This window comes from Zootoca vivipara, chromosome 7 (assembly GCF_963506605.1).
Source record: "Zootoca vivipara chromosome 7, rZooViv1.1, whole genome shotgun sequence".
Classification (NCBI taxonomy): Eukaryota; Metazoa; Chordata; class Lepidosauria; order Squamata; family Lacertidae; genus Zootoca; species Zootoca vivipara.
Genome location: NC_083282.1, coordinates 83,162,605 through 83,190,483, shown reverse-complemented (window position 1 = coordinate 83,190,483; position 27,879 = coordinate 83,162,605). Strand labels below are relative to the sequence as shown.

General features: G+C 39.5%; 1 protein-coding gene across 1 annotated transcript in view; it reads left to right on the top strand.

Annotated features, from left to right (window-relative positions):
* The window catches only part of LOC118088639 (serine/threonine-protein phosphatase 4 regulatory subunit 1), a 45,281-nt gene that overhangs the window by 1,394 nt on the left and 16,008 nt on the right, over positions 1-27,879 (top strand). Inside the window, exons 2-10 of the mRNA XM_060277494.1 lie at positions 7,927-8,059; positions 9,149-9,255; positions 9,618-9,760; positions 11,871-12,017; positions 15,849-15,956; positions 16,567-16,632; positions 18,048-18,206; positions 19,718-19,872; positions 20,649-21,117. Of these exons, the coding sequence (XP_060133477.1) occupies positions 7,927-8,059; positions 9,149-9,255; positions 9,618-9,760; positions 11,871-12,017; positions 15,849-15,956; positions 16,567-16,632; positions 18,048-18,206; positions 19,718-19,872; positions 20,649-21,117 (1,487 nt within the window). The remainder of the gene's footprint in view (positions 1-7,926; positions 8,060-9,148; positions 9,256-9,617; positions 9,761-11,870; positions 12,018-15,848; positions 15,957-16,566; positions 16,633-18,047; positions 18,207-19,717; positions 19,873-20,648; positions 21,118-27,879) is intronic.

Here is a 27,879-nt window from a genome sequence, read left to right as displayed (position 1 = left end):
CTGAATGCACACCTGCATATGTTAGCATTGTAAAATGCCCAACAGAAAAAATTTATGCAGTAGCAAATATATTACTGTAGAAGCAAACATCCAGCTGCAGCTGTCATTTGAAGGAGCTGTTCTTTGATTAATGCAAACCTAGCATAGCTTTGTTCCATCTTGTTTTGCAGAAACTTCAATTGGGCAATGTATAGTCTAGATTTTTGTAAGGACACTTATTGCTTAGGTAAATCAGCAGACGTGATATAAGGATGCATGTGCACATAGCTCTGAACTTTACATTGTTCACTTTGTTTCCATTTGCACATGACTTTTGTTCAGAACTAGCTAGTCCTTGAGATTATTGTGCTTCCTTATTGATCATGTTGAATTCTGGAAAGCTTTCCTGTATGCTGTATAAAAGCAGGGACCAATGCGGATGAAAAACTTACTAAACATAACTCATTGGCCGCCCAGTGTGGCTGGGGCAACCCAGACAGATGGGCAGAGTATAAATAATAAAATAAAATGAAAAGAAATTGACTTCCTGATACTGCAACTTGACAGAGGTAATAAATAATAGTAATATGTGGACACTCCAGGACTAGGAGCATTTCTAGCATTTTTAAAAAAGCACACAGGACAGGCTAGAAGTTTAATGCTAATATTCCCTAATGACTGATTCTTACATGAGAGCTCTGTTTGATAGCTGTAAAGTTGGGGGCTGGTCAACACATGGATAGTCTCCAAGCAGCTTTGGTATGGAAATAATACACATTATGTGGGAAAGTCATGTACTGAGCTGCTTCATTGCATGACTAGGAAGACATGGTGTCAAATTTTGGCTGTTAGGAAGTTTAATGTATGGCCTTAAACAAGTCATTCATCTAAGCCTATTTCATAGGATTGCTGTGAGGATAAAATGTTGAAAGCCCCAAGCACTCAATCCTCAGCTCCTTAGGATAATAAAAGCTGTAGTTTCTCTTAGGTGGTAGTTATGTGAGAATCCACTCTTTAAGAGTCGTTTTAGAGTCAGATTTGTTGAGGTGACTCTGACCTTTAATTGTCGCATTGTAACATTCATGCTTTTTACGTTTGTCATGCAATATGATGCTTTCAAATGACAGTATTTCCACTGCATGAAGCCCTACTGGGAACAAGATGGTGATGGTTGACCCCTATCTCTGGAACTGCAAAAAATTGCTTAGGCCAAACACATAGGTGGAAAACGGGGATCAAGAGAAATTTGGCAATTGTACATTATCAGACCTGAAAATTAATGTTTGCTAGTGTGCTAGATAAAAAGTCAGCACAAGCCAAAATAAGTAGGTTTACTTAGCATTTAGAGGGGATGTTCTCTTGTGGAATCTCATATTTGTGGTAATTTTAATTATTTTTTTATTTGTATCCCACCCATCTGCCTGGGTTGCCTTAGCCACTCTGGACAGTATGAAAACCCTCTTGCAGTTCAATGACTACATTAAGTTATTACATTAAGTATCTTTCAGGTCTCACAAAACGTCAAGGTATCTATGTTAGCTGATAAGAAAATTTCCAGATTCCATCTTAAAAGATAGCAACCAACTCTGCCAGCCCCCAACTGTCCTGGTTTATCATGCAGCCTGATGAAGAGTTGTAGAGAACTTGAAAGAAAGCACACTATTTTGTGATATTTTGGTTTGGCCTAATAAAGATTTTGGGACTTGTTTTGTAGGCCAGCATGGATATCTTTACTTTTTGTATGTATTGGATTGCATACTGTAGCGTTTTCACCATTGCAGGAAGTTGGCCTAGATAACCCTTGGGGTCCCTTGCAACTCTACACTTCTATGATTCCTTAATTTCTTTTTTAATGTGCTTGTTATGCTTGTTGTCTTGTCCAAAATTGCCAGCTCTTAGTTATTTGGAAGGAGAACTTGATTGTGAAATAATTTTTTGATTCTTCTTGTTTCCATTTATAATGACATACAGCAGAAAAGCTGCCAACTCTATCTATTTTCATGAGAGTCTTGTGACTTGAAAAGTAAAAATAGTAGAAATCCTGGCTCCTGATTGTTTCAATAGCATTTCTATCCCCTAGTTACAGTCAAAAACTTCACTTCAGTGTACCACAGCCTTCAAATTTGAAGTGCTAAAAAGAACCTAACATCTGTTTGTTACATCAGTTTGTAACTTTATTAGATGGATACTGAAAGAACTTCTAAATGCAATCTTGGAATCTCTGTTTGCAATTTTGGGAAACTCTTGGTGAAGTTCCATGAGATTGAAAGCAGATAAATGTCCCAATCTTCAAGGTGGGATGTGTGAAGGATGCAGGCAACTGCTGACTAGACAGTTTGACATGTCTGCTAACATTTGGATGCTATGATTACAAAACACTACCAGGGGTTTCTCAAGAATAAGTCACAACATACCAAGCTTTTTTTCTTTAATTGTTACAAGCTTGCTAGACAAGGGGAATGCTGTGGATGAAAATATTAGCAAGGTTTTCATATGATACTCTTGCTGGCAAGCTGGTAAAATCTGGACTAGATGATGCTACAGTTAGATGGATTTGTAGCTAGTTGAGAACTACAGGTAACTGACCATTGAGTGTATAAGCAAAATCCCCGAAATGAGTCCCCTGCAAGGTGGAGGGTTACTTGTTGGGCTTCAGTAGGAGGACAGTAGGAGGGCTCTGACAGGGTTGTGCTGCATTCCCAAAGCAGGGTAAGGCCATGTAAAGAAAGCGTAAAAAAACAGAGAATTTTGAACCCAGAGCAAGGAAAGGATAGATGGGACATTCCATTTAAAATGATATTAGGACAAGAAGTGTTCACTCACTGTTATTTACTGAGGACAGAAGGAGGCTTAAATACAGAAAGATAAAATCAGTTCTGCATAATGGTATGACCAATTCTGCACAACAAAAAGCCATATTCTGCAGGGTGCATAAATTATTCAAGCTAAACACACACACACACACACACACACACACACACACACACACACACACTATTGCTTTTATTTTACAGAATAAGGTACTGGTGGAGGTTATGGAATATCCTTTTATATTCCACAACCTCTCTCAGATGATGGTTTCTGATATTCTACATAAAATGTTTTTTGGACTGTCTTGGTTTGTCCTCTTAACTCTCCGAAATCACTGTTTTACACCTTTTACATATTGAGAATTGAGACTAGGAGGTCACTTACTTGCCACCCATTGAGTTCAGATTTGCTAGACATAGGCTGAGGATGCTTTAGGGAAGGGATGGACAGATGCAGCCCTTGAAGCTTCTGAAGGTTCTACCAAATGTTAACCAAGATAAGGTAAAAAGCTTTTCATTGTAAGAAAAAGGGGGTGCTTTCTCTTTTTAAGATATACAGTATCTAGGCTTTAAATCTTGTGTTAGATTTTCTGCATAATACCCTGGCAATGCATACACATATATGTTCTGTAGCCATGCAGTGCTTACGACCTGAGGGCATCAGTTTTATTTATAGATTCTGTTTATTCATTTTTGTGACAAAAACACTATGTGTTTTTAGGAGATATGGTTTTGAACAGCATGACGAAATGGGTGTCTTTTTAATTTCATGATTATGTGGGAAGGTCACAAAGCAGTCAAATCCATATAGCATATGCAAGTGTGTAGGAACTATTGGAGCTTTTTTTAGTCCCAATTTACTGGTACAAATTTGTTTTCTGCTCAGCATAAGATCAAGCTTGCATGTCCCTTGTTATGGTGGCTGTGCAGTGAAGCCACAGGTTGCTATAATGTTCAGTGGCAGAATTTACACTTCTGCATGCCAGTTATGGTTTGGGTATTTCTTTGTTGCAGGGCTCAGTGGACAAGATATTATTATTATTATTATTATTTAAATTTGTATACCACCCTTCATTTGTAGATCTGAGGCCAGATCACAACATAAAAATACAAGATATTAACAAGATTACTCATTTACTTACTTCTAAACATACAAAAATGAACTTTCTTTCTGACTGGTTCCAGATGTCTCGAAAAAAGTCATGCAGTGCAATCATATGCACATTTATTCTGAAATACAGTATGTCCCACTGTATTGAGTTCGGCTTACTCCCAGATAAGACTGTATAGAATTGCGGCAGGAAAGATTTTTTAATCCCAAGAGAGCACTCAGTTCATTATAGTTCTTATTTTGCTCTAATGCGTCTTGTTCCTGCATATCTGTCATATTTGTAAATGTTACCATCATTCAGCCAGTATTTTAAAAAGGTTGCATGAATTCATTTTAGTAAAAGGGAAATTATCAAAGGTTGATATTCTTCTGATTTAAAATCAGCTAAAACAGTTTATAATCTTGTATTTTTGCATTGTTATAACCCACCCCTGGGACCTTCCTGCTTTACCTACAGCTTAATGTTTGTTTTATTTTTCCTTGTTTCTGGCTGCTTTCACCTGTGCTTTGGTTGCATTTCAACTAAGTTGTGGTCAGTATTGTGGAGCATGGGGTTGATACAGGCAGCACTGTACCGCTGTTTCCTCTTGGAGCTCCTGCCCTCTTTTGCATGATTCCAGCTTACTTTTTCAGATGTTAGTAACAAAAGTAGGCTAATTTCCTTTCTTGGGCTGCAATCATATACCCAGTTACCTGGGACTACCTCCCATTCAACTTAATTGGACTTACTCCTGACTAGACATGTAGAGAAGAGAAGAAGAACCTCAGGCCTTGGTGCCAAATATGTCCCTTGCGTTCTCTCCCAAGCCATGCCCCTCATTAGTCCTGCTGTGGACCCTCCTTGTAGTATCCCTGAACTCTGGTAATACTTCTTGGGGGATAGAGCAGAATGTGTGAGTGCGTACAGAAACAAATTTACTGCACAAAGTTGTTCAGTACTGAATGAAGGGTGGCAGGGGAAACCAAAACAGTTCTGCAGGATTTGTATGTTAGATTCTGGTTTTTCAGATGCGACATATGCCTGTTCTCTCCTCCCCACGCCCAGATTTCTCCATTGTTTTCTTTAAGGAAAATTAACATCTAAGGTAGCTTTCACCTTGGTCAGCCATTTTGGCAACATAGTTTGCAAAGATGCTTAGCTACTGCATTTCACTCCTTTGTCCTGAGACATTATGGCAAAATCTCTGCTTTTCCTTCATAATTTTGCCAACTAACAGCTTTTTCCACTTTGTGCCTGCTTTGAAAAAGGTGGCTCATTATCTTTCATTTTTTTAAAATCACGTTGCAGTGGCTATATCATACCTATCTCTAGTGATTGTATTGGCTTCTCTCACATACAACACATATTTATGGCTTTCAGATCTCTTACTTATCTGGTCCACCCATCCTGTTGGTTCCTATTTAAGACAAGAAATTGGGTTGGGTAAAATTGGTTTCCAGCTTCTTAAGTTAGTTTCAAGGCATTAATTGTGTGCAGCTAGTTAAAACATGACGTAGGAATGGGAAATATTTTTGTTATCTAACACTGTTTCTTGGCCTAATCTGGGAGTTGTATAGTTCAGTTCCTCATTTTGTAACTAGTTGCAGGCTTTGTATATCACCTAACAGATGTATATCTTTTAAAGATCTGAAACCTTTCCATTGCATCTAAGTGTTCTTATCTGTCTGCCATTGTGAGAGAACGTATAGGCAGACATACTCATACATTCCAAACAGTATAGCATATCCCTCATGTTTGGGAATTGCAATAGAGTACACTGGCTGGTACATCTGCATCTGGAACTCATTTTTAACTCTCCAGAGATGACAAAACAAGCACCTTATTTATTGCATAGTTAACCAAGTATAATTGGCTAGTTTTGCCTTTTACAACGTGCACCTTTTTTTGGGTCATATACAATAGAGATGTTTAAGTAATAATCATTTCAATAGCAGCAGGAAACACATTATTCCCCTCCACTCCATACTTCAATTGACAGTTTTCCCTCCCCTTCCCATAAATCAAAGCAAGAGTCATGACATTTGCCTTTGTGAAACCTTCTAATGCAATTACAATAAGCAAACGAAGTTATACAAGAGGGTAGTGGTTGATCGGTTACAAACAAATTTTAAATATGGAGACCAGCAAGCAGAAACCTATTGTTTAAAATGTCAGCCTGAAGCTTTTCATCTAGCAACTCCCAAATGTACTGCCTGACCAGTTTCAGATGCCCTATTCCCTATCCCATTATTAATTGAGGTTTTGGTGGTATAAAGAGCAAGGCCTTTTCAGTGGTGGCACCAGAACTTGGGAATGCCCTCACTGATTAGATGTATCAGGCTTCCTCTCTTCCATCATTTAGGTGCCTTCTGAACTTTTATTTTACACAGGTTTTCAATGTTTGTATTGGCCAAAGCATTTTTTCTTTGCATTAGTTGTGGATTTTGAAATTGTGTGTTTGACCCCTCCCCCCATTTATTGCTTTGTTTGTATCTTTCTTAAGCTTCTGTGGAAATAAATAAATAATCACAAGTTTGCTTGAGTAGGGGAGTTTCTCAGACAGAAATATACCGGTCAGACAGAGGCTCCTTTAAGTGAGGGAGTGATAGCCAAAAATGTGATCAGATAAATTCCTGGGTCAGATTTCACTTTAGCCAGGAGTCTATTATGGTGCCTTATGCAAACCATTAACTCCAGTCCACACCTGCTGTATGGAGATAAAAATGATGCCTTTCCTTACAGGTTTGTTGTAAGGATAGCTGAGGTTGTATATAAACTCCACCCAACAGTCAAAAAGTACTACCCGGTATGCAAATACTGTTCTTAGCTGTTCAAATCTGATTTGTGAATCAGTGTTCATGAATAAGCAGTGTTAGAAGCTGAGATATGAAAGCTAGGAGCTAAATGGCACCTTAAACCTAGCTTATGGGAGCAACAACGGAATGTCTAGGGACGCTTTTTTTAATAAAAAGATTGCAAAGCTGAAAATGAATGAACTGCAGCTAAAAAGTTATGTTCATTTTACACATGGTCTAGTCCAGTGTTTCTCAACCTTTTTTGGGCCACGGCACACTTGTTCCATGAAAAAAATCACGAGGCACACCACCATTAAAAAAGTTAAAGAATTTAACTCTGTGCCGCCCTATATTGACTATATAATTATGACTAAAACCACCCTCCAGTCGTTTGCACTGAGCTTTGGGAAAGAGGAGGAGAAATATTGCTTTCCGGCGGGCCAGCGCTGTCTATTGCCGGCCGCCAGGCACGTGACAATGCAAATCGCCCTTCTCGCCGCCGCACGTCGCGGCACACCAGCCAGCGTCTCGCGGCACACTAGTGTGCCACGGAACAGTGGTTGAGAAACGCTGGTCTAGTCCTTCCCCTTCCCATCCCCCTAATATTCTTAAGAGGGTTTCTTCTCCAGTCTTCAGAGAGTAGCTGGAAGTGGGAAGGCAGAAAAAGGTCCTCCTTTCCTTCCACTCTGCAGTTTTAATCTGAAATCTAAGGCACAGTACTGCACCCAGAACTCAGAAACTCTTCGTGCTAATGAAATTCCCTGTCGCAAAATGCGCCTAGAATAATGGGAGTTTCGAACACTGTGAAGAAGCTTTGGATATGTTTGGTCCAAATAAAGATATAAAACAAATGTAATAAGATAAACCAGGAGGATATTATGTATATATATTTTTTCGTGCCTCACTGAACAACTTTTCCAACTGTCTGACTTTAGAGAATCCCCTTAAATTCAGACTTTTTAAAAAAATTGTAAATTGTGTGTTGACCCCTTTATTTCCAAGTTCATTCCAGTCTTACCAAGCCATTCTCTACACACTAATAAGAGCTAGTTACAGTATGTGAATTCCTTCAAAGTTTTATCACAAATCTCATTAGTTTAGGCTTTAAGAAATGCCAAAGGTTGTGAAAATTGGCAACCTTGTTATTTTTTGTGGATTAGATTTAAAGACTCAGGGTTTCCCCACTAGATATATTTGGTGCTGATAATTTATTTTTTTCCTTGCTTACATGCTACTTTTCTTCCCTTCAAGTTGGGTTTGAAGACTATGGACCAGATTGTGATAGCATGAGGATAACTGCATTCTTGGACATTCCAGGACAGGATAACTTGGCTCCGCTTGCACGTCTGGAAAAATATGCTTTTAGTGATAATATATTTAACAGGTAACAATGCAAATAATTATGCAAATGTTGTCATGTTCATTTTTCTCTCCTTTTCATAGATGTTCAGTGCAGGTAATATTCTTATTATAGGATTTAACCACATATATTTTTAAGAATAATATTGTGTTGTATTAATGTAGTATATTCAGTGTTTCTGTTCAGTAGGTTGAAATCCCCACATTCTTAGAATGGGGTAGCAAACTTCTGCCACCAACCACTGTCCTCAAACAATTTTTCTTTCTCCACATCCCAGTCTGACTTCATTCTCTTCCTTTTAATTTCTTCTTTGTAGCTGTTTCCCTGTAATTTGCTTTTTATTTACTTCGTAAATTGTATGCACTGCTTGATTGTAAGGAAAAAACCCTCAGATAGGTGGGAAGTTAAACCTTAATTAAATCCATAAGCGCCTCCTCCACACGCCCTGACTTCTGTCTTGGCACATTGTGCCCACCATCCAATAGCCTTCTTTTTTTAAAAAAAATAGCTAAGCGGATGTATCCCTCTGGCTCTCATGCAATTTGAGCTCTGATCCCTTGGTATAATTTGCTTAGCTTTTTGAACAGCGTAGCTTCAAATGTTTTCTATGGTCAGAGTGGGCCAGAAACGGAGAAGGGAATCAGGGCAAAGGGGAAGATGCAGTGGATGAAGCCACATTCCCATTCTCTAGGGTTCCCATATTTCAAAAAGTAAAAATCCAGACACTAAAGTTGCTGAGCTTTTTTTTTCTTTAAGCGATTTCTGCCCAGACATATGGCAACCCTACCATTCTCCAAACTCCAGTAGTACCAGAGCAAAGTACCAGCCACAACAAGATGTTTTAAGACGTAATTATCGGTTATACTTAGTACAACCCTATGACATGTTTTCATATTTTTCTGAACAGTGAACAGTGGTCAGTTTTTGCTTCTGTTATGTAAATCTCCAAGCTACTCTATGTTGCATTACATTGTAAATATTTAAAAAGTCATCTTACGTCAGTAGACCACCCACACATGGAACTGATCAGATTCCACTGTTTTATATTGCTCACAATGCTTAGGTTACATATTTCCTCTTCTTATTTTTTTAAAAAAAACATTGCCTTTACAGGCAAATCATTGCCAGAGGTCTACTTGATGTCTTTCGAGATTTCAGTCACAATGAAGAAGATTACTTAACAGTAATGGCAATAGTAGTCCGACTGGCTGAAGATACAGGTGAGAGTTCCAGTTCTTTTTTGATATACTATTGCATATGGTTGTTTGCATGGCCCATCTAGATCAGCCATGTTTTGACTGTCAGTGGCTCTCTGGAGTTGCAAACAGGAAACTCTCAGAGCTCTACTTGAAGATAGCTGGATTGAATCTATGAGCTTCTGCATGTGAAGTATGTTCTTTAGCTCACTTTGCTAAAAATGAATTTATTGCTCTGTGCCACTATTAAGTTCTGTAATTCCAAAAGATTTTGCTGCTTATATAGAAGTTGCTGTATTCAGATGCATGACATTCTGTTCATTGAATGCATATGTTAACCACCTTCAAATCAACTAACATTGTTACTTTATTCTCTAAATCCCCAGAGCCTACTGTACGGACAGAATTAATGGAGCAGATACCACCAATTGCTATTTTTCTACAGGAGAGTAGACCAAACTTTCCTACCTCCTTTTCTGAATACCTTATGCCTATTGTGGTGAGATATCTCACAGATCCAAATAACCAGGTAAAAAGTTCTGGATTTAAGATTGTTATTCAGTATAATAACAATGACTTCAATAGGAGATCCTTAATTAGAAGACAGTGGCAAACTGTGATTTAACAGGAATGAGCTGTGGTGAGCCTTAGGCCCATACGCTCCCCTGTCCTCCTCCAGCATAGCAGTGAGGAGCAGTTTGAAAGCTTTAGCTTTTGTTTTAGATTAACCAGTTTATTTTGACATCCAAACCTGGACAAACTCTGGTTAATCTTAACTATGGTTTGTGAAAACAAGCCAGCTTCAAAAAATAGTTTATGAAGCTAGCTTGTTTCAATAAACAATAGTTCAGAGTTTGGATTGCCGTTAATTGAAAACAAAAGTTTCCGAGCTCATCTTTTCTGTGCAATGGAAGGAGAGCGCACTAGCCCAAGACTTGCTGTGGCTTCTTCTCATAAACTAAGGCATAATTTTGTGTTATCTTTACATTTAAAAAAATCAATAAAATGCTAAACAAAACCAATACGGTTTTCAATGTCTGCTTAAAGAGAGTTTTAAAGAAATGGGGCTGTCAATGAAAAGGCCCTGTGTCTGGTACCTGCTAGTCTGCTTGGTAGGCAACAGAGCAGGGCCTCCGAGGATAATCTCAGAACCCATGGGAGCTGATTCCAAACTATTTAGGGATTTAAAAGTCAAAACCACAACTTTAAATTGAGCTGATTAACAAATAGGCAGTCAGTGCAACTGGCACAGTATTAAATATATTAGCAAGTTGGAATTCCTTCTCAGGTGGCAGCTGTTTCTGCAGATGTGAGTAAGATTTCATTTATATCATTAAAGTATATGAGATAGTTCTACGGTGGATTGATTTAAGGTTGTTGCCATCATAATAAATAACAGTTATATAGATAAGTGAGGAAACCCCCAATTTTAGCCCTGCGCTCTTGCTATTTTCCTTGAGTCACATTCAGGTTCTTGCATTAGATTTGTTACATCTCCTACCCAAGATCATTGCTTTTTTCTACCATCCTAAATTAAGTGATGATGTGACAAAAGCTCTTAATTTTTTTGTTAACCTTGTTTGTGTTACATATTTATTCTGTAGTTGACCTCCTTTGTAATGTTTTATTTTGAAATCTTTAAGATAATCTAGTTTTCTGTTAATTTTGTTGCTTTGACTGTACAGGTGAAACTCGGAAAATTAGAATATCGTCGAAAAGTGCATTTATTTCAGTAATGCAACTTAAAAGGTGAAAGCAATATATGAGATAGATGCATGACATACAAAGCAAGATATGTCAAGCCTTTATTTGTTGTAATTGTAATTATTTTTCCTTAGGTGGGTCAATGATAAATGGAATGTAATTAATGAAATGTAATAGCGATGTTTATTTTTGTTTGTTTTTGTATTATTGTAAGTATTTGTTTTATTACTGTGGAATTTCCAAAAGAAAGCATTTGTAAAAAAAGAAAAAATAATAAGTTGCATTACTGAAATAAATTCACTTTTTGACGATATTCTAATTTTCCGGGTTTCACCTGTATACTCTATATTTGACTTTCCTCATAAATGTTTGATTCTGGATTGTTTTATTGATGTTTTAATATGCTGCAAACCGCTTTGAGATAAAAATATAAAGCGATATAGAAATGAAATAAATAATAATAATAATATTTTTTAAAATTAGCATAGGGAGGAGGTCATTTGTAGCTCTGATATACTCTTTAAAGCAAGTGTACAAATCTAAGACAGGTGTGAGTTTGGAGGTTATCTTTCAATAACTGTTCAGGAAATGAACGTTCCTGAACATTTCCAATTTAATATATCCAAATGAGCATGTATGAATGCCACAATAAGCAATCTTTCTAGCCAGCAGAAAACCTTATCTAGCCGTTCTAGTGTATGAATGTAACTCTGGTGCTCACATATTCTTTGTGAGCTAGATTGAGTTGAATCTGAGATGACCTCTTTCACAGTGTCCTTAGAATAATCCTTTAGAAACAAAAGGCAGTGATAAGTTATCAAATGCAGAAGAACATGAATTAGCTTTTCTAATTTTCAGTGCTGCTGCTGTGACATTTCTTGCATATTGGGGGGAAATTCTCACTGGTTTTTATTTTCTCCTTTGCACATTGATAGGTTAGAAAAGCAAGCCAGGATTCACTACTCATACTACTGGAACAAGGTCTTCTTGGTCAATATGATATTGAAAATAAAGTGTGCCCAATCCTGTTAGATCTTTCTGCTCCTGAGAGTGATGATGAATACAAAGTGGAAGCTGTAAACGTAAGTAGCAGTTGTCTTTCATTTGGAAATTCTTCTAAATTTGCAGTAGGGAACAAAGTCCTATACCTACCATCTTAACTTGTTTGTACAAAGTTAAATAGCTGAAGACTATGCAGGAGAAATTCCACCTTTGTTATTGGCTTCTTATTTTTGACTGGTCTAGTTTTAAATTTGTTGTTTAAGTGACGATATAGTGAAGTAGAGAGAGGAATAAAGGATGTGCCAGATGTGCTTGATAGTGTATTAGTCAGTATGAGCCACATGACCAGGCTTAGCCCTTGTTGACCTCACCCTACAGGTGAAGTGAGTTCTAAGGTGAAAGTAATAAGGGAAGTGTGGCACTTGTAGGAGAACCTCTTTATTAGACTTTCTGAGTACAAGAGTGCTCATCCTTTTTAGCATTCAGGTGTCAAGCTGGTAATGTGAGGAGGGCCTCTGTGTAGGTGTACTAGAGCAGGTGTAGGCAAACTAAGGCCCAGGGGCCGGATCAGGCCCAATTGCCTTCAGGATCCGGCCCGCGGACCGTTCGTGGATCAGCGTGGGGATTCTGTTCGTTCGAGCTGCTCCATTTTCTCCCCTGCGCCATTCCATTCCACCCTTCCCTCACACACACCGTGGTGGCGCCTCCTCCCTCCCTCCTCCTGGCTTCTCCCCGCCCTGCCTAGAGGAGGAAGGGGGCTAGGCTGAGCTGGCTGAGTGCCATTTTAAGCAGCCCCTCTCTGGAGTCAGGCCTTTCGCGCCACTCATCTTCCCTCCGCCACCTCTACCGCCTCCCTGGTGCCCCTGTGGCCAGAGAGCAGAGCGGACAAGCTCATTCTGCCTACCCACAAGAAGAAGCAGCAGCGGGGGTGGTGGCAGCCCCAGGGAAGGTAAGCGCAGCGGCTGGGGGTTAGGGGTGGGGAGGAGGACTACTTGCCCCCCTCCCCTCTTCTTCCAGCTCCTGCCCATGGTGCCGCTTCTCTGACCCGCCACAAGGTTTGAGGGATAGTGGACCGGCCCACGGCTAAAAAAATTTGTCGACCCCTGTATTAGAGGGACAGAAAATTACCTTTGACAGAGAGCTGTAGCTTAAAAACAAACACACAAAACCACACACACACACACAAACATATTTTAAAAAGCCTATGGAGGGCATTCCACAATGATGAGGCCACTGCTGAAGAGCCAATTTCTTTGCCTCCATATTGCTTACTAAAAGAACCCACTCATAAAATTTATCTCTTGGAAGGATCTATCAATCCTTCTTTCTGATTAGGGAGTCACAAATCAACTCCTTTTTCACACATTACTTTCAGCACAAGCTGCTTGCCACCTGCTGTGTCACCCTCATGAATATTCTGTGACCTGCAAATAGTTCACAGTCCACCATTGCAAATTGTTGATCTGGAGTCTAGAGATGGGTCATATCCACACATCACAGTAAGCCATAAAACCTTGCTTATCTTGCACAAGTGAAATTGTGCCCACTTTGCTCCTTCTAGCTGGTGTTGTGAGAAAACAACTCTAGCTTAGTGTTACAGCTGAACCAGAGATTGTGCTTGTTTTCCTCCCAGCAAACTGTAGTTAATAAACTAAGAGCATACTTTAACTGGAGATCATAGTTTGTTGGGAGTGAAATAAATCACGACCCCTGGTTTCTCTGTAATGCTATGCCATGGGCCACAGTTTGTTTCCTCCCATCTCAGGAGTAGAGGTGAACCCATAGTTATGACTTACAATGACATGCAAACATGACTATTGAGTCTGTAGGAGCTTGAAGTGTTTTTAAGTATTAGTATTTGTATCTCCTCCTGCTTTCGTTTTAAAAAAGAGGAATCCTAGATTAGTGTCAACAAAACACAGCTGTTCTGAAAGCACATTGAAATATGTTGTCAAATTTAAAAAGTCTAAGTTCCAATAACGGACACTGGCAGCCACAAAACAGACCACTTCTTCACATAAGAACTGTATATCAGCCTCACTATTAGTTTTCAGTTGCTCTTGGGCTGCAGAAATTTAAGAAGAACTGGGCATGTTACGCTCTCTTTCCCTGGCTCTGCTGTGTGGTGTTATCTTAACCTGTTATCCATCAAAATTGTTATATTCCACTTCAGTTAAACCCACAATGGACCAATAATATAACTGTTTGGAGGAAAAGGTCAAAATACGGGGAAAGTGTTATTTTATTTTCCAGCTGCTAAAAGAATTAAACTGAAAGAAAATATAATCCTTCCAAATAGTCACATATAGTCCTATTAATGGGTTATAAATTTCAGCATTAAAATATTTGGCAATTTCCCCTAAAGGTACTGTCTTAAAGCTATGTTTCTTCTTGATGTGGTGTCCAAAAATCTATAGCATTATTGCTTCTTTTAAATTTATACTTGACTATTAATAGTTGCTTAAATTTTCTAATTCCCAAGTGTATTGAGTTCTTCAGATCATTTGCAAGAAATCCGTTGTGTCTCCACAAAATGTGAACCTTTGTAATTTCATTTTACCATGGCTGTCTGACACTTCACCCATAAAATGACTTTACCAGCTAGACTACAGTTTCTTGTTTGGGAGTTGCTTAGGCCAATTTCCAATGTAACATCTGAATGCCATATGTCTTTTTCAAGGACTGACAATTCCATTAAAGTCAGGATAGGATAATGTTCTCCAAGTTCTTTCTTTGCATTCAGTCACAATGACTGAACCATTTGAGAAGTAAGCTGTTACTTTTAATAACCATATACTTTTTAATATATTCTATAAACATATTGAAACTTTAAAAGAAGAAGAAAAAACAACCAGCAAAGTTTAGGAGGCTTGGCCTTATAATATTTGAATAAACTTTTGTGGTATTGACAATTTAATAATTTTACACGAGTCTTGGGAAAGGTAGTACATTCATACAGTGTAACATTTTTTAAATGTTTATTTTTAGAAAATGTTCTAATTCTTAATGTTTGAGACAGAAACTCATTCTGTTTTTGGAAAAGGTGTTATAGTCAAAGATGCACAGAAATTATTCAGTTTGCTCTTTGAGGGATGGGAGGCTTTTATGGGTGGAAAAAAGGGAACTGAATGTTCACTGCTGGTAATGTCTGCTAAATTTATAGGTAAAGGTAAAGGGGCCCCTGACCATCAGGTCCAGTCGTATCCGACTCTGGGGTTGCGGCGCTCATCTCGCTCTATAGGTCAAGGGAGCCGGCGTTTGTCTGCAGACAGCTTCCGGGTCATGTGGCCAGCATGACAAAGCTGCTTCTGGCGAACCAGAGCAGCACACAGAAACGCCGTTTACCTTCCCGCCGGAGCGTTCCCTATTTATCTACTTGCACTTTGATGTGCTTTCGAACTGCTAGGTGGGCAGGAGCTGGGACCAAGCAACGGACCAAGCAAAATAAATTTATACCCTGGTTTTAAACAAAAATTGGCTCCTAAAGCAGGGCCTTTCCATTGGCTGAGCTCAGAAACTAGCAACGTTTGGCTCCTTTTCTCCTTTGAACTCTTCCTAATCCAACTGGTTGTTACAAGAAATTTTTAACAAAGAACTAGCACCTGAGTTTTCTTTTTCCCCTCTCCCCACTTCCTGTCCCCTTTACTTATGTGTCATGCTTTTTAGATTGTAAGCCTGAGGACTGGGGCTATCTTACTACTCATATTTGTAAGCTGTTCTAGGAGCTTTTTCTGAAAAGTAGGGAAAAATTGCTTTAACCAAATAAATAAGTAAATATCTGATGAATTTGATTTCTAAGCCATAAGAAGTTCATATACAGAAGTCACATTGTCTAACATAATTTTTAACAGAACAGCTAAGAGGAGAACTTTAAATGGAGAGAAAGAATTGAGATATTTTTCCCCTATTAGATAATCTGCAAAATGGCTTCTATGGTGAACAAATCAACCGTTGAACAGTTGCTGCTTCCCCGATTCTGTGAGCTCTGTGGTGATGGGAAACTCTTTCAGGTTCGGAAGGTTAGTACTTATTATTTAAGACTTAGTTGTGCATCTGCATTGGAATTTATCTGTTCAAATCAGGTAATTCACAACTTACACTTATTTAAAGTAAGATCTTGCATCTTTACACCTGTTGCTAAAAAATAATAATTGCGAGATTGCTGTTCTGGCTTTACATGGTTTTGCTTATATACACAATGACCAGGCATGTAACCCCACTTAAGTTGTGAGTTACCTGTATATAAAGTTAATCATGTACTTGTGCTTTCTTGAATAAGGGCCACAGAGTTGGTGATCCTATATTTCCTTTCAGTCATTTCCTGCTTATCACACATTCTCTACGAAATGTGTTGAGCAGCTGTTGTATGCATTAAAATATTTGAGTAGCATACCCCATAGACTTTTATGCAGTTAATATGATTAATAACAGCTACAAGTAGGAAACATACCATAACAGTATATTTTCCAGGTTGTGAGTGTAGGCAGCAAGGTTCTGTCTAAAACAAATGCAGAAGCAAATTCTTACTCTGTGAAGAACTGTAATTTGATCAGTACTGTATAAAGAAAGACATACAGATTCAGAATTGATACATAAAAGCAAACAAAGTTTTTGTTTCTCTTGTTTTAGGTTTGTGCAGCAAACTTTGGAGGTATTTGCAATGCTGTGGGGCAAGAAGCCACAGAAAAGAACTTGGTATGTTAAAGTTTGGGGTCTTGAGTCTATGTCATTTTGTTAAATTTATAGAGCAGCCCATGAATAATATCTGCTGAGAGTCTTCCATATTAAGGTATCTAAATACTAAAAATGCAACAGATAATCAATAAAATCCACAATAAAAAACAGGGGGGGGGGGACTCCTAACTGCACAGACAATATAATAAAACAATGTGTAGTCTGGGTGAATAAGAGCTTTTTCATCTAGCACTAAAAACACCACAGAGAAGGTGTCAGGCTATCCTCTCTGGAGGCTATTCTGTAGCCCACATGCCACTCGTAAAAAACCTGTCTTTCTGATAGTCAACTACATCTATTCACTTGGTGAGGGCATCTGGACAAGACCTCTAAAGAATATAGGGTCAGGTAGGCCTGGTGTGCTCTGGTCCATGGGGTCACGAAGAGTCTGACACGACTATACGACTAAACAACAGGCAAATGTAGGAAGAGGTGATTTTCAGGGAACCTAGTCCTAAACCATTTAGGGCTTTTAATACATTTAAATACATTTAACACAGAACTGGTTTAAGCCAAACCTCTAAGGAAAAGAGAGAGAATCCAGAAGTGCATGCTTTTTTTGATGAAGTGTGCCTGATGCACTGTCTCTGGACACCCTTGAAATCAAACCTTGGAGCAACTCCATCAAATGCACCAAGGCACACACACAGAATGTGGCTTATGAATATATGATACTGGGTGGGTGTTGGGTGGCTGAAGAATACATCAATGTTACTTAAGACCAACAACCCATGTCATGCTCATAGCAGCAGTGTAACAAGAAGATTGTTTTGATCCCATGCTAGTAGCTTTCTTTCTTTCTCCCTCCTCCCTCCTGAGACTTGTAAAACTAAAGTCTCAGAAATCCATCCGTGTGTCAGATTTCTCCCTCAAGCTAAAACTGTTGTGCTTGATCTTTAGCTAGCCATGGTGGTTGCTATTGATAACTTCAATTTGCAAGGATAATCCTTCAGCATTAGCATTCCTTCTTTAAGCCTTGCTGAAAGGACATTAATATTTGTAAAAGTATCTGACCCTGCTGTCAGCTTCTCTTCACGGATTGAAATAAATCAGATTGACGGTCTCAGGCAGCTTAGCTTTCTTCTGTGACATAAGTATCTGTTTATGTGCAACTGCACGTAGTATTTGTAGCCAGAATTACCAAATTACAAAAAATAAACCTGAATGCTTTAATTTATTTGTTAACAAGTCACTTGATACCATTTGCTAGAAACTGCTAGCCAAATGATGTTTTCAAAAGAGAAACCCTTACTTGAAACCTCAAATAATTATTTGGAAGTAAATGTCTTCACAATAGATGTGTTGAGGGATGCAGTGCAAATCAGTAAAATTGCCATTTTAGAACTGTTTGATCTGATATGTCTTTATCTTGGTAGATTCCGAAGTTTTTTGAGCTCTGCTCTGATAGCGTTTGGGGTATGCGAAAAGCTTGTGCTGAATGCTTTATGGCTGTCTCCTACACCATTTCACCTGAAGTTCGGAGAAGCAAGTTGTCTCCCCTCTTTATTAGTCTCATCAGTGACCCTTGCAGATGGGTAAGTAGAGAGTGGATCAGTCCATCTTAAATTGCAGCTGTACTTTTCTGTCTTTTGATAAATGACCATGACTAGCTCAAGTGACAATTATCGAATGTTGTATTTGAGTTGCTCCTCTCAGCTAATTAATTGCAAGTCATTAAAGCTTTGTTTCTGTTAGCTCATGCATGATGGAAGCTTTTTAAGCAAGCAAATAGTAGTTCAGCTGTCAAAAGCAGACTTCATGATTGCATATTGATCAGCTTTCTCCTTTTGCTTCAATACAGAGATGACTTGTGACAGCCCTTTTAATTTAGAGTTTATTCTGTTGTAAATGTTCATGGTCCTGATGGACCATCTTACTTTTTCAAAACACATCTCTTCAGTGTAGCCTTTGGCATAAGTCCTTAGTTCCCATATACTATTATAACTAAGCCTAAGCACATATAGCAGAAATAAACAAATATTTCCTTGTCCTTTCTCTGTCTCCTATGTGCTGAATTTTAGATTGTTGACTGTTTGGGGCATGAAAATAATAATACAAATCTGGTCTATTCCTTTGATTTCCCAAGGAGATTGATAGTTCTTGAATTTCCTATATTAAGCCCCTCTGCCTTCATTCTACAATCTAAATTGCAAAACATAAAAGTTATGCTAAGGGTCAAAGGAAATTATGTTTGTGTATTTTTTTGTTAAATCCATACTCGTAATAATATTGTATAGTTTGCTCAAAAGTTGTTTTTATTCTTTAACCATTAGGTTCTTAAGCACTATTAGTTACCTCAAAGCATTATCTTATTTGTTAACAAGTAGCAATATGTCTCATACTGATTTTTTCCTTTTGTTTTTTGTTTTGAACCAAAGTGTAGTAGTGTGTTTGATTTTTCTGCTGGTGTAACCTCTTTAACTTGAGATGAATGAAATTTCATTCTTGAAGCCGTTGGCTATGAATTCTAGCACCCTGTTTTAGTGAGGAAACTTCAGTCTCAGTGATCTCTTTCTGGACTGGCTCATTGACATGTACATAAATACCATGTGTGGTTTCTGTTGCTGAGTGTTCATAGCCCAGGCATCTGGGGCTGCATGTACATTTTCTCCTGCTAGACTGGAGAGCTGTACATGAAGTGCCTAATAGCTGGTCAATTGCTAGCTTTGAAAGCACAACAGACCACCTGCTTGGAGGAGAATGTGGACTTAATCCAGGCACCAATCACCTGCTATGTTTCAGAAATGGATTCCCCTCCCTCCAGTAAGTAAACCATATAATACAAAACAATGTGCAGCTCCATTCTCATGATATTTGTTGATGCCTTATATCTAGCTGTTTGATGTTTGACATTGGTCCAAATCCCTGAAACGGTTAAAACTTGCCTCATTCTAGCAGTGAAATTATACTATTATCCTTGCCCTAATGCCTTTCATTTAGTTGATTGGGATACTTTGGAATCACATTGGAACAGCAAAGTGTACACTTGTCTCCAGAAGTAGAGTTATCAAACCAATTGTGTCTTCTTACTTTTCCAATACCGTAGGTTCGTCAAGCTGCTTTCCAGTCCCTCGGGCCGTTTATTTCTACTTTTGCAAACCCTTCCAGTGCTGGTCTTTACATTCGGGAGGATGGGACACTTAGTATCCGGCCTTCCAGTCCATGCCCAACAGGCAACAATGCAAATGATGTGTCATCCAGGTACAGTGATTCAGCTTAATTTAGTTTATCGCCTAGTTCACATGTCACATTATATCATGGTCTTCCTCCATCCCACTGCTGCTAGGAAACAAGCCAAGATCTGACTTGCTGTGATGCCTGAACCCAGGTTTGTGGTTCCCCTCCCGCTCCCAATAAATCATGTGCAGTAAGTCAAGAACAAATCTTGGTTACTGTTTGTGGCTCCCTTGGACTGAAGCAAACCATGAGCCTGGGTTCAGATGTCGTAACAAGCCAGTAAGTTGTGAGTTCATATTAAATTATAGTTTGCAGATTATATTAAAACATACTTAAAAACAAACTGGGACAACGGTGATTTGAACCTTAAACTCTATTCTTTGGTCCAAGACAATAACTGGTACACATACACACATCCATACCCTAAGTAGTAGGGTGTCTTTTACTTGTTTTTCAAATCAATTAGTCTGCAGTTTCAATGCAATTCATATTTTTAAGTTCTAAAAATAAAGTGAGAGAGGGCTTCTATCAGCTATGTAGATAACATAAACTTCAAAATACACAGAAAAGTGTCCTTGTGATAAAAGCTGGTAGTTTCAGATGTCATATTTGCACACCTCAGTATCAGCTGACGTGTTAAGAGGTCTGAAGCTAACTTCAGCTGATTTAATGAAGCATCTTTGAAAGCAAGATTTTAGAGAAAATTTGCAATTATTGCAGTTAAAGTATTACCTAAGATACTATGTTTAAGTGAATTTTGTTTTTTCAATTTTTTAAAAAAATGCTGCCTCTGTTTTCAGTCCAGAGGAGCAGGTGGGGAAGAAATTGGAATCACTGACAGACGGGCCTTCTGCTAGCTGTGAGAATTCAAATTCAGATGCAACGAAAGAAAGTTCAGCCATACAAGTAAACATTGGAGTGGATCAGACTATATTGACTCAGAGTGATAATGCTGATCCTTGTGTGACCAAGGATATTAAGGAATGCCAAATCAACAGTTATCAGGAAGTGAACTCAAGGGTCCAACCAGCAGAGGATGTGTTCAATACCTTCTTATACTGGCGTCCTCCTCTTCCTGACATAAGTCAGGATCTAGAATTCCTTCAGTGCAAAACTGAGATACATGAAGAGAGCTGCCCGGTGTCGGAAGTTCTTTGTAATAATTGTGTTGCCAGCAGTGAAATAAAAAAAGTTCTGCAGAGTTTGCAGGAACACATGGATGACCCAGATGTTCAAGGTAAGATTTTACACTCTTGTGTTCTTAGACCCTTCTTCAAATGATTTTGCTCTGGAAAACATGTTGTTCACAATTGTTTTATTATAATGAAGAACTATTCTGTCTTAGGATTGCATGCAGTTCCCTTTAACCGCAATAAATTCCAGCTACATCTCTATAGTTAACAAATGGGAAGTGCCATCTGTCTCCAGCAGCATTTGATGAAAACTTCTTGCTGTTCTAAAAAGCATTTTACTGCTTGAGTTGTCGTAGATGGAAGGAGGGCAGTTGTGTTGGCCCTTGGGTGCTGCCACAGTACAGCCTTCACTGAGGTCCTCAGCTGCTTCCTTTCTGTTTAGAATAGTATCTAAAAGTGGACTGCAGCCCTGGTAGAAAAAAAGAAAAAAAGAGGCATTAGGGTTTTGAAGGTTGATCTCAAGATTCCCAATATCAGCTCTGAATTCAACTAGTATAATAGCTTCTAGTGTAGTTTCTCTATAGCTAGATCAGGTGTCTGGTTGTTGAACTTTAAATAAAAGCAGGATTTAAACACAGTCTTGTTTATTCAGAAGTCTTCAGTAGGGTTTCCTCCTCAGTAAGCATCCATAGGATTGCTGCCTTAGTCACCTTTCTCCTAGCTGATCACCAAGGCAAAACTAAGCCTGTCTTGTGTAGTAGGAGCTGTTGGTAAAACCAAGATGTATGGTATATATGATAACACAATAGGATCTAATAAATGAGGCATAAGAAATGAGAGCAGAGGGCAAAGCAGCCCAAAGTAGAAATGTGTTTATTAGGAGCAGTAAAGAGGTTTTAGTTATTGTACTAAAATTTAGTTATTGTACTAAAAATAGAAATAGTGGGGTTAGCTTGGGATCCCAAAAACCCTGGGCCAGATTTTCTCTACGTCTGTGAACTTTAAATTTCTGTTGTCATCTTTGTGTTGTTTTATGTATCTCACAGCAGAATCCCATATGCTTACTCAGAAGTAAGCTTTTTGAATTCATGTAAATGCTTACAGGATTGCAGCTGAAAACCTCCTGTCAGGGGATTGCTGTGGCTACTCCCGAGTAAACACGCCCAAGTCCGTTCTGTCTTTAACGGTTTTATTGTGCATAGTATTTACAGTGTAGAGATAGCGGAAAACATGACCTCCTAGTCACTTGCAGAATGCGGCAATGGCGCCTTTCTGCTCTGGGGCCTGTTAGCATTTTCACCCCTCCCAATGTGAGAATCAGATAGTCTCCAGAGAGAGAAGTGGGCAGGAACTGTTCCTTCACTCAATTGCCTTCCTGACTCAGCTAATTTACTAAGGCGTGGTATTGCTATATTGCTATGTAGCTGTTGTGAGTACTCTGGCTCTCTGTTATGCTGTGTGTTTGCAGTGAGAGCTGTTTGTAACAGCCTATGTATATATTCTGTAAATAGCTTGAAGTAATAAAAGAGGATTAAAAACCTCTGCCGCAGATCCATTGTTTATTGAAGCAGGAGGTGCTCCAGTCGTCCTGTTAGCCCAGTTGGGGCAGAAGAGGGACTGAAGACGTGGATATAACCTCATAAAACTATCATATGGTAGCAGAGGATGGTTTCTGCGGATGCATGAGTTGCGCAGTGGACGCGTGCTTTGCTGTGTTGCTTGGCTGCTGAGAGGGAGGACGGTTCTGCTGATCCAGTTTTCCTCTGATGCTGTACATCGTCTCCAGGCCTGGATGAGCTGTTGCTGCTGTTGGCTGGACGGAGTTCTGATGCTGCACATTGCCAAGTCGTAAGCTGTTTAATTTCAAGCTGATTTACAGAGAGGCATGCTTAAAGCTGCCAAAAGGACAAGAGACGCTTTTCCAGTTTGCCTAAATTAATTGTGCTGAAAGGGGGAGTGAAGTTGCTGGGAGAGTCAAGGCTTTTTGTGTTGCACGAAGGGAAGTGTCTTGCTGTTAATTTAAAACGCAGACATGGCTTCTGCACATATCAGCCAAATGGCCCTGTCTTTTCCTCTCCTGACGCCAGAAACGTACCCTACCTGGCAAGTTAAAATGAAGGCACTTTTACAAAGAGAAAAGCTTTATCATACCATAGAGGATGATGCCCCCGATGAGACTGATGATGATTGGGCAGCCTGGCATGAGGCAGACATGAGAGCCAGGGGGACAATTGTTTTGAGTGTCTCAGACCATTTGTTGGTCAATTTAGAGAATGAGGAGACTGCAAAGGCTGTTTGGAATAAACTTAAAGATATGCATCTACGTCAAAATGCAGGCTCAACTGTGTTATTTTTTAAGAAACTATGTAGGCTGGAGCTGCAGAAAGATGGCAATTTGCCCAGCCACCTGGCTCAATTAAAATGTCTCAGACAGGACCTTGCCCAGCGAGACTTGAATTTGTCAGAGGCTGTTTTTGCAATGCTCATGATAAATAGCCTAGATGAGTCGTATGATGCAGTTGCTACTCAGCTATCCACATTGCCTAATGATCGTTTAACAGAGGATCATGTATCTGCAGTGCTCATGAATGAATGGGATCGCAGACAAACTGCAAGAGAGAATCGAGGCAAAGTTGTTGAGAGTGTTTTCAAGCCTTCGGCAGGAGAAAGTGAAACTTTTGCAAAAGCTCTGAAATCTCAACGCTGCTACTCTTGTGGTGAATTTGGGCACTACAGGAATCGATGTAGGAAGACTTTAAAGCAAAAGGACAACTTCAAAGGCAGAGGGGGAGGAGGCCGAAAACCCCAAGGACGAGCTGCATCAAAGGCTTTGGTCTCACGTTGCTCTAAAAAACTCAAACGTTCTGTTTTCATTGTCGACTCAGGAGCAACCCGGCATGTTGCCAATAATAAAGACCTCTTTGTTCATCTGGAGAAACAGGGAGGAGCCATTCATCAAGCAGATGGGTCGTCAATTAAGAGTTTGGCTCAGGGTACTGTGTTTTTGCAGAGCCTAAATGCAACAGTTAGCAATGTTATGTATGCTCCTCATTTGCAGGATAATCTCCTAAGTGTTTCTCAGTTAGATGCTCTAGGATTTAAAGTGGTGTTTGAAAACTCTCGGTGCGAAATTCTTCGAGATGACAAACTCATTCTTTATGCCAAGTGTGTTGATGGTTTATATGTATTGCCTTTTGTTACAGGTGCAGCTGCTAAAGCAACTAGAGAAACTGAAAAGGCATGCTGTAACATATCAGTAGATAAGAATGAGAAAATGCATAACCACTGTATTCATGATTATCACCGTTTGTTTGGTCATTTGCATTTCCAAGCAGTGGCAAAAATGCAAAATATGGTTGAGGGCATGAAAGTCCAAAAGTGTCCTTACCACATGAAATGTGTCTCTTGTGCAGAGAATAAGATTAGACAAGCTCCCAAAGGTACAAAGTCTGGGAGGGAAGTAAAAAAACCTTTTGAGATGGTGCATGCAGATTTGGTTGGACCTCTAGCGCTCTCTAGAGGCAACTCACGTTACTTCATGGTTCTGATTGATTCTTATTCCAAATATGTTTGGGTTTATGTACTGCAGAAAAAGTCTGAAGCCTTTTTAAGGTTCAAACAGTTTTGTGCATGGCTAAAAAATGTGCACAATGAGCAGGTGCGTCACTTTTACAGTGACAAAGGTGGAGAGTTTTGTTCAGAGCAATTTGAGAGCTTTCTTGCTGAACAGGGTATAGAGCACATGACTGCCACACCCAGATCTCCATGGATGAATGGTTTGTGTGAAAGAGTAAACCAAACCTTGCAACAAGGTATTAAAACTCTGTTGCACGATTCAGGCCTACCCAATCCCTTTTGGGGGGAAGCTTTATCGTGCTTTACGTATGTTTATAACAGAAGATATCAGTCAGCCATTGGTTGCACCCCATATGAAATGCTGTTCAGGAAAAAACCATTTGTGAAGCATTTGAAAATTTTTGGTTCAGAAGTATGGGTGCATACTTTGCAAAATGACAAACTGAGTAAATGTGGTCAACATGGCATCTTTCTAGGGTACGAGAAAGGTTCATACCGTGTGCTAATGACAGACACAAAAACAATTAGGTTGACCAGAAGTATGGATTGTAACCCAAAATGGGACAAAGTTGGTATTTTTCAGTGCTACCCCATTTCTGGTGATGATGACACAAAGCCAGAAAAGAAAGAGGCAGATCCTGTTACTGCTGATGAATCTAGCGTTAGTGAGGAATCTGACACTGACACAGACTATCAGAGTGCAAAAGCCTCAGTTAAACAGACAGATGAATCAGACACTGATGTAAATGTAGAACCTTTGTTTACAATGGGTCACCATTCTCCCAAGGAGGAAATGGACCCAGAGGATCTGAGAATTTTGCGCAGGTCCGAAAGAGCCACCAAGGGAAGACCGCCAAAGCGATTTTCCAAAGAGTTTGCAAAAGCTGTCATTACTAGCGACTCAGATACAGTGTTTGAACCAGCCAGCTACAAAGAGGTTCAAAACTTGTCCGCAAAGGATGCTGAACCTTGGCTTAATGCCATGAAATCTGAGTTAAAATCCCTGAAACAAAATGAGACATGGGAATTGGTTCCAAGAGAACCAGGTATGAAATTTGTAGACAGCAGGTGGATTTTCAAAGTAAAAACGGACCAGCATGGTAAAGTTGCCAGATATAAAGCCAGGCTAGTGGCACGTGGTTTTTCTCAGATACCTGACCAGGATTACCATGAGACGTACTCACCAACAGTCAGATTTGAGAGTGTTAGACTCTTAATGAAACTTGCTGCTGAAGAAGGCATGACTATATCGCATCATGACGTAAATACTGCGTTTTTGTACGGAATTCTTGATGAGAATATTTATATGCTGCCACCAGATGGAGTGCAAGTCAAAAAGGGAATGGTGTGCAAGTTTAAAAAATCCCTATATGGTTTGAAGCAAAGTGCTCGTTGCTGGCACACTAAACTAACTGAAGTGCTGTTTTCTTTAGGATTCCAACACGGAAAGGCTGATTCTTGTGTTTTTGTGAAAGAGTGTAATCAACAAAAGCTATTTTGTATTTGCTTCGTTGATGATATCTTATTTCTGTGGAAAGATATTAATATTTACAAAAGCACTCTTGAGAAATTGCAGAAGCATTTCGACATGAAAGATCTAGGGGAAGTCAGTAATTATCTCTCTCTGGAAGTAGAGAGAAATGAGAAAGGTGATGTTTTGCTGCACCAAACATGCAAAATCAATGAACTGCTGAAAAAGTTAAACCTGACTGATGCAAATGCTGTAGATACCCCTATGGTCACAGGTTTCCAACATGACACAAATGCTGAGGCATTTTCTGACACCACATTGTTCCGGAGTGTGTTAGGCAAGCTCAGTTTTGTAGCAAGGTGTACCAGGCCAGACATTTCCATTGGTGTGAATTTGCTCAGCAGATATGCTAATCAGCCCACAGTATCTGACTGGAAAGCTTTAAAACGCATAGTTAGATATTTAAAGGGCACTATGCATTATCGATTAAGACTTTCAAGCCAAAAATCAGGAGGTCTTGAAATCTATGCAGACGCCAGTTTTGGCAGTGACTCAATGGATGGAAGGAGTACATCAGGCGTGTGTTATCTGTACAATCAGTGCTTGTTTGATTGGAATTGTAAGAAGCAAGCAACAGTGAGCACGAGTTCATGTGAAGCAGAACTCAATGCTCTAACTCTATCACTTATGAATGTAGAGTGGTTATTGCAGCTATGTCAAGATATGAGAATAAAGGTTTCGTGTCCAATTCCAGTTTATCAGGACAACAAAGCCTGCATAGCGTTGATCCAATCAGAAGGGTGCAAGCAGAAAACAAAACATTTACAGATTAAAATGCACCGCACCAGAGAATGTATTCAAGAAGGAGTTGTTAAAGTTACTTATATGCCAGGGAAAGAAATTCCTGCCGATGCTTTAACTAAAGCTGTGAACAAGGAACAACTGGATGTGTATGTTAAGAAATTACAGTTGTGTTAAATTACAGTTGTGTTAAAGTTCTCTCAATGGTCGGTTTGAAAAGGGGGAGTATGTTAGCATTTTCACCCCTCCCAATGTGAGAATCAGATAGTCTCCAGAGAGAGAAGTGGGCAGGAACTGTTCCTTCACTCAATTGCCTTCCTGACTCAGCTAATTTACTAAGGCGTGGTATTGCTATATTGCTATGTAGCTGTTGTGAGTACTCTGGCTCTCTGTTATGCTGTGTGTTTGCAGTGAGAGCTGTTTGTAACAGCCTATGTATATATTCTGTAAATAGCTTGAAGTAATAAAAGAGGATTAAAAACCTCTGCCGCAGATCCATTGTTTATTGAAGCAGGAGGTGCTCCAGTCGTCCTGTTAGCCCAGTTGGGGCAGAAGAGGGACTGAAGACGTGGATATAACCTCATAAAACTATCAGGGCCAGCATAAAAGCTTGGGCACCCCGAAACGCCGCCCTCTAGCCTTGCGTTTGGGCACGCACCTCGATTCGGGCACTGGAAGCGGCTGTGCTCCCTCTCCTACTCGTTGGCTGGAGTGGTGCAGGGGCTCTGATACATCGCTGAGCCGTGCCTCCTCCACTCCGCTCCCATCCTCATTTCCTCCCCCTGACCCGCTGCTGCCGCTCTCGCTGGGCGAAGTCCCGGTCAGGATGATGGGGGGAGGCTCCCTGTAGGGAGGTCCCCTGACACCTCCTATACTTAATCTGTAAATAAGTTATAATCTTTCAAAAATGCAGTTGAATCTAGAGTTTCCATATAGGCACAGAGGCATTGATAGGCAAATTTGTGAAGAATAGATCTTACCCCTTTCAAGAACTACTGTGTATAAGTTAATATAAAAGTTTTGCAGTTCTCAGTCTCTTTCACTGTTCAA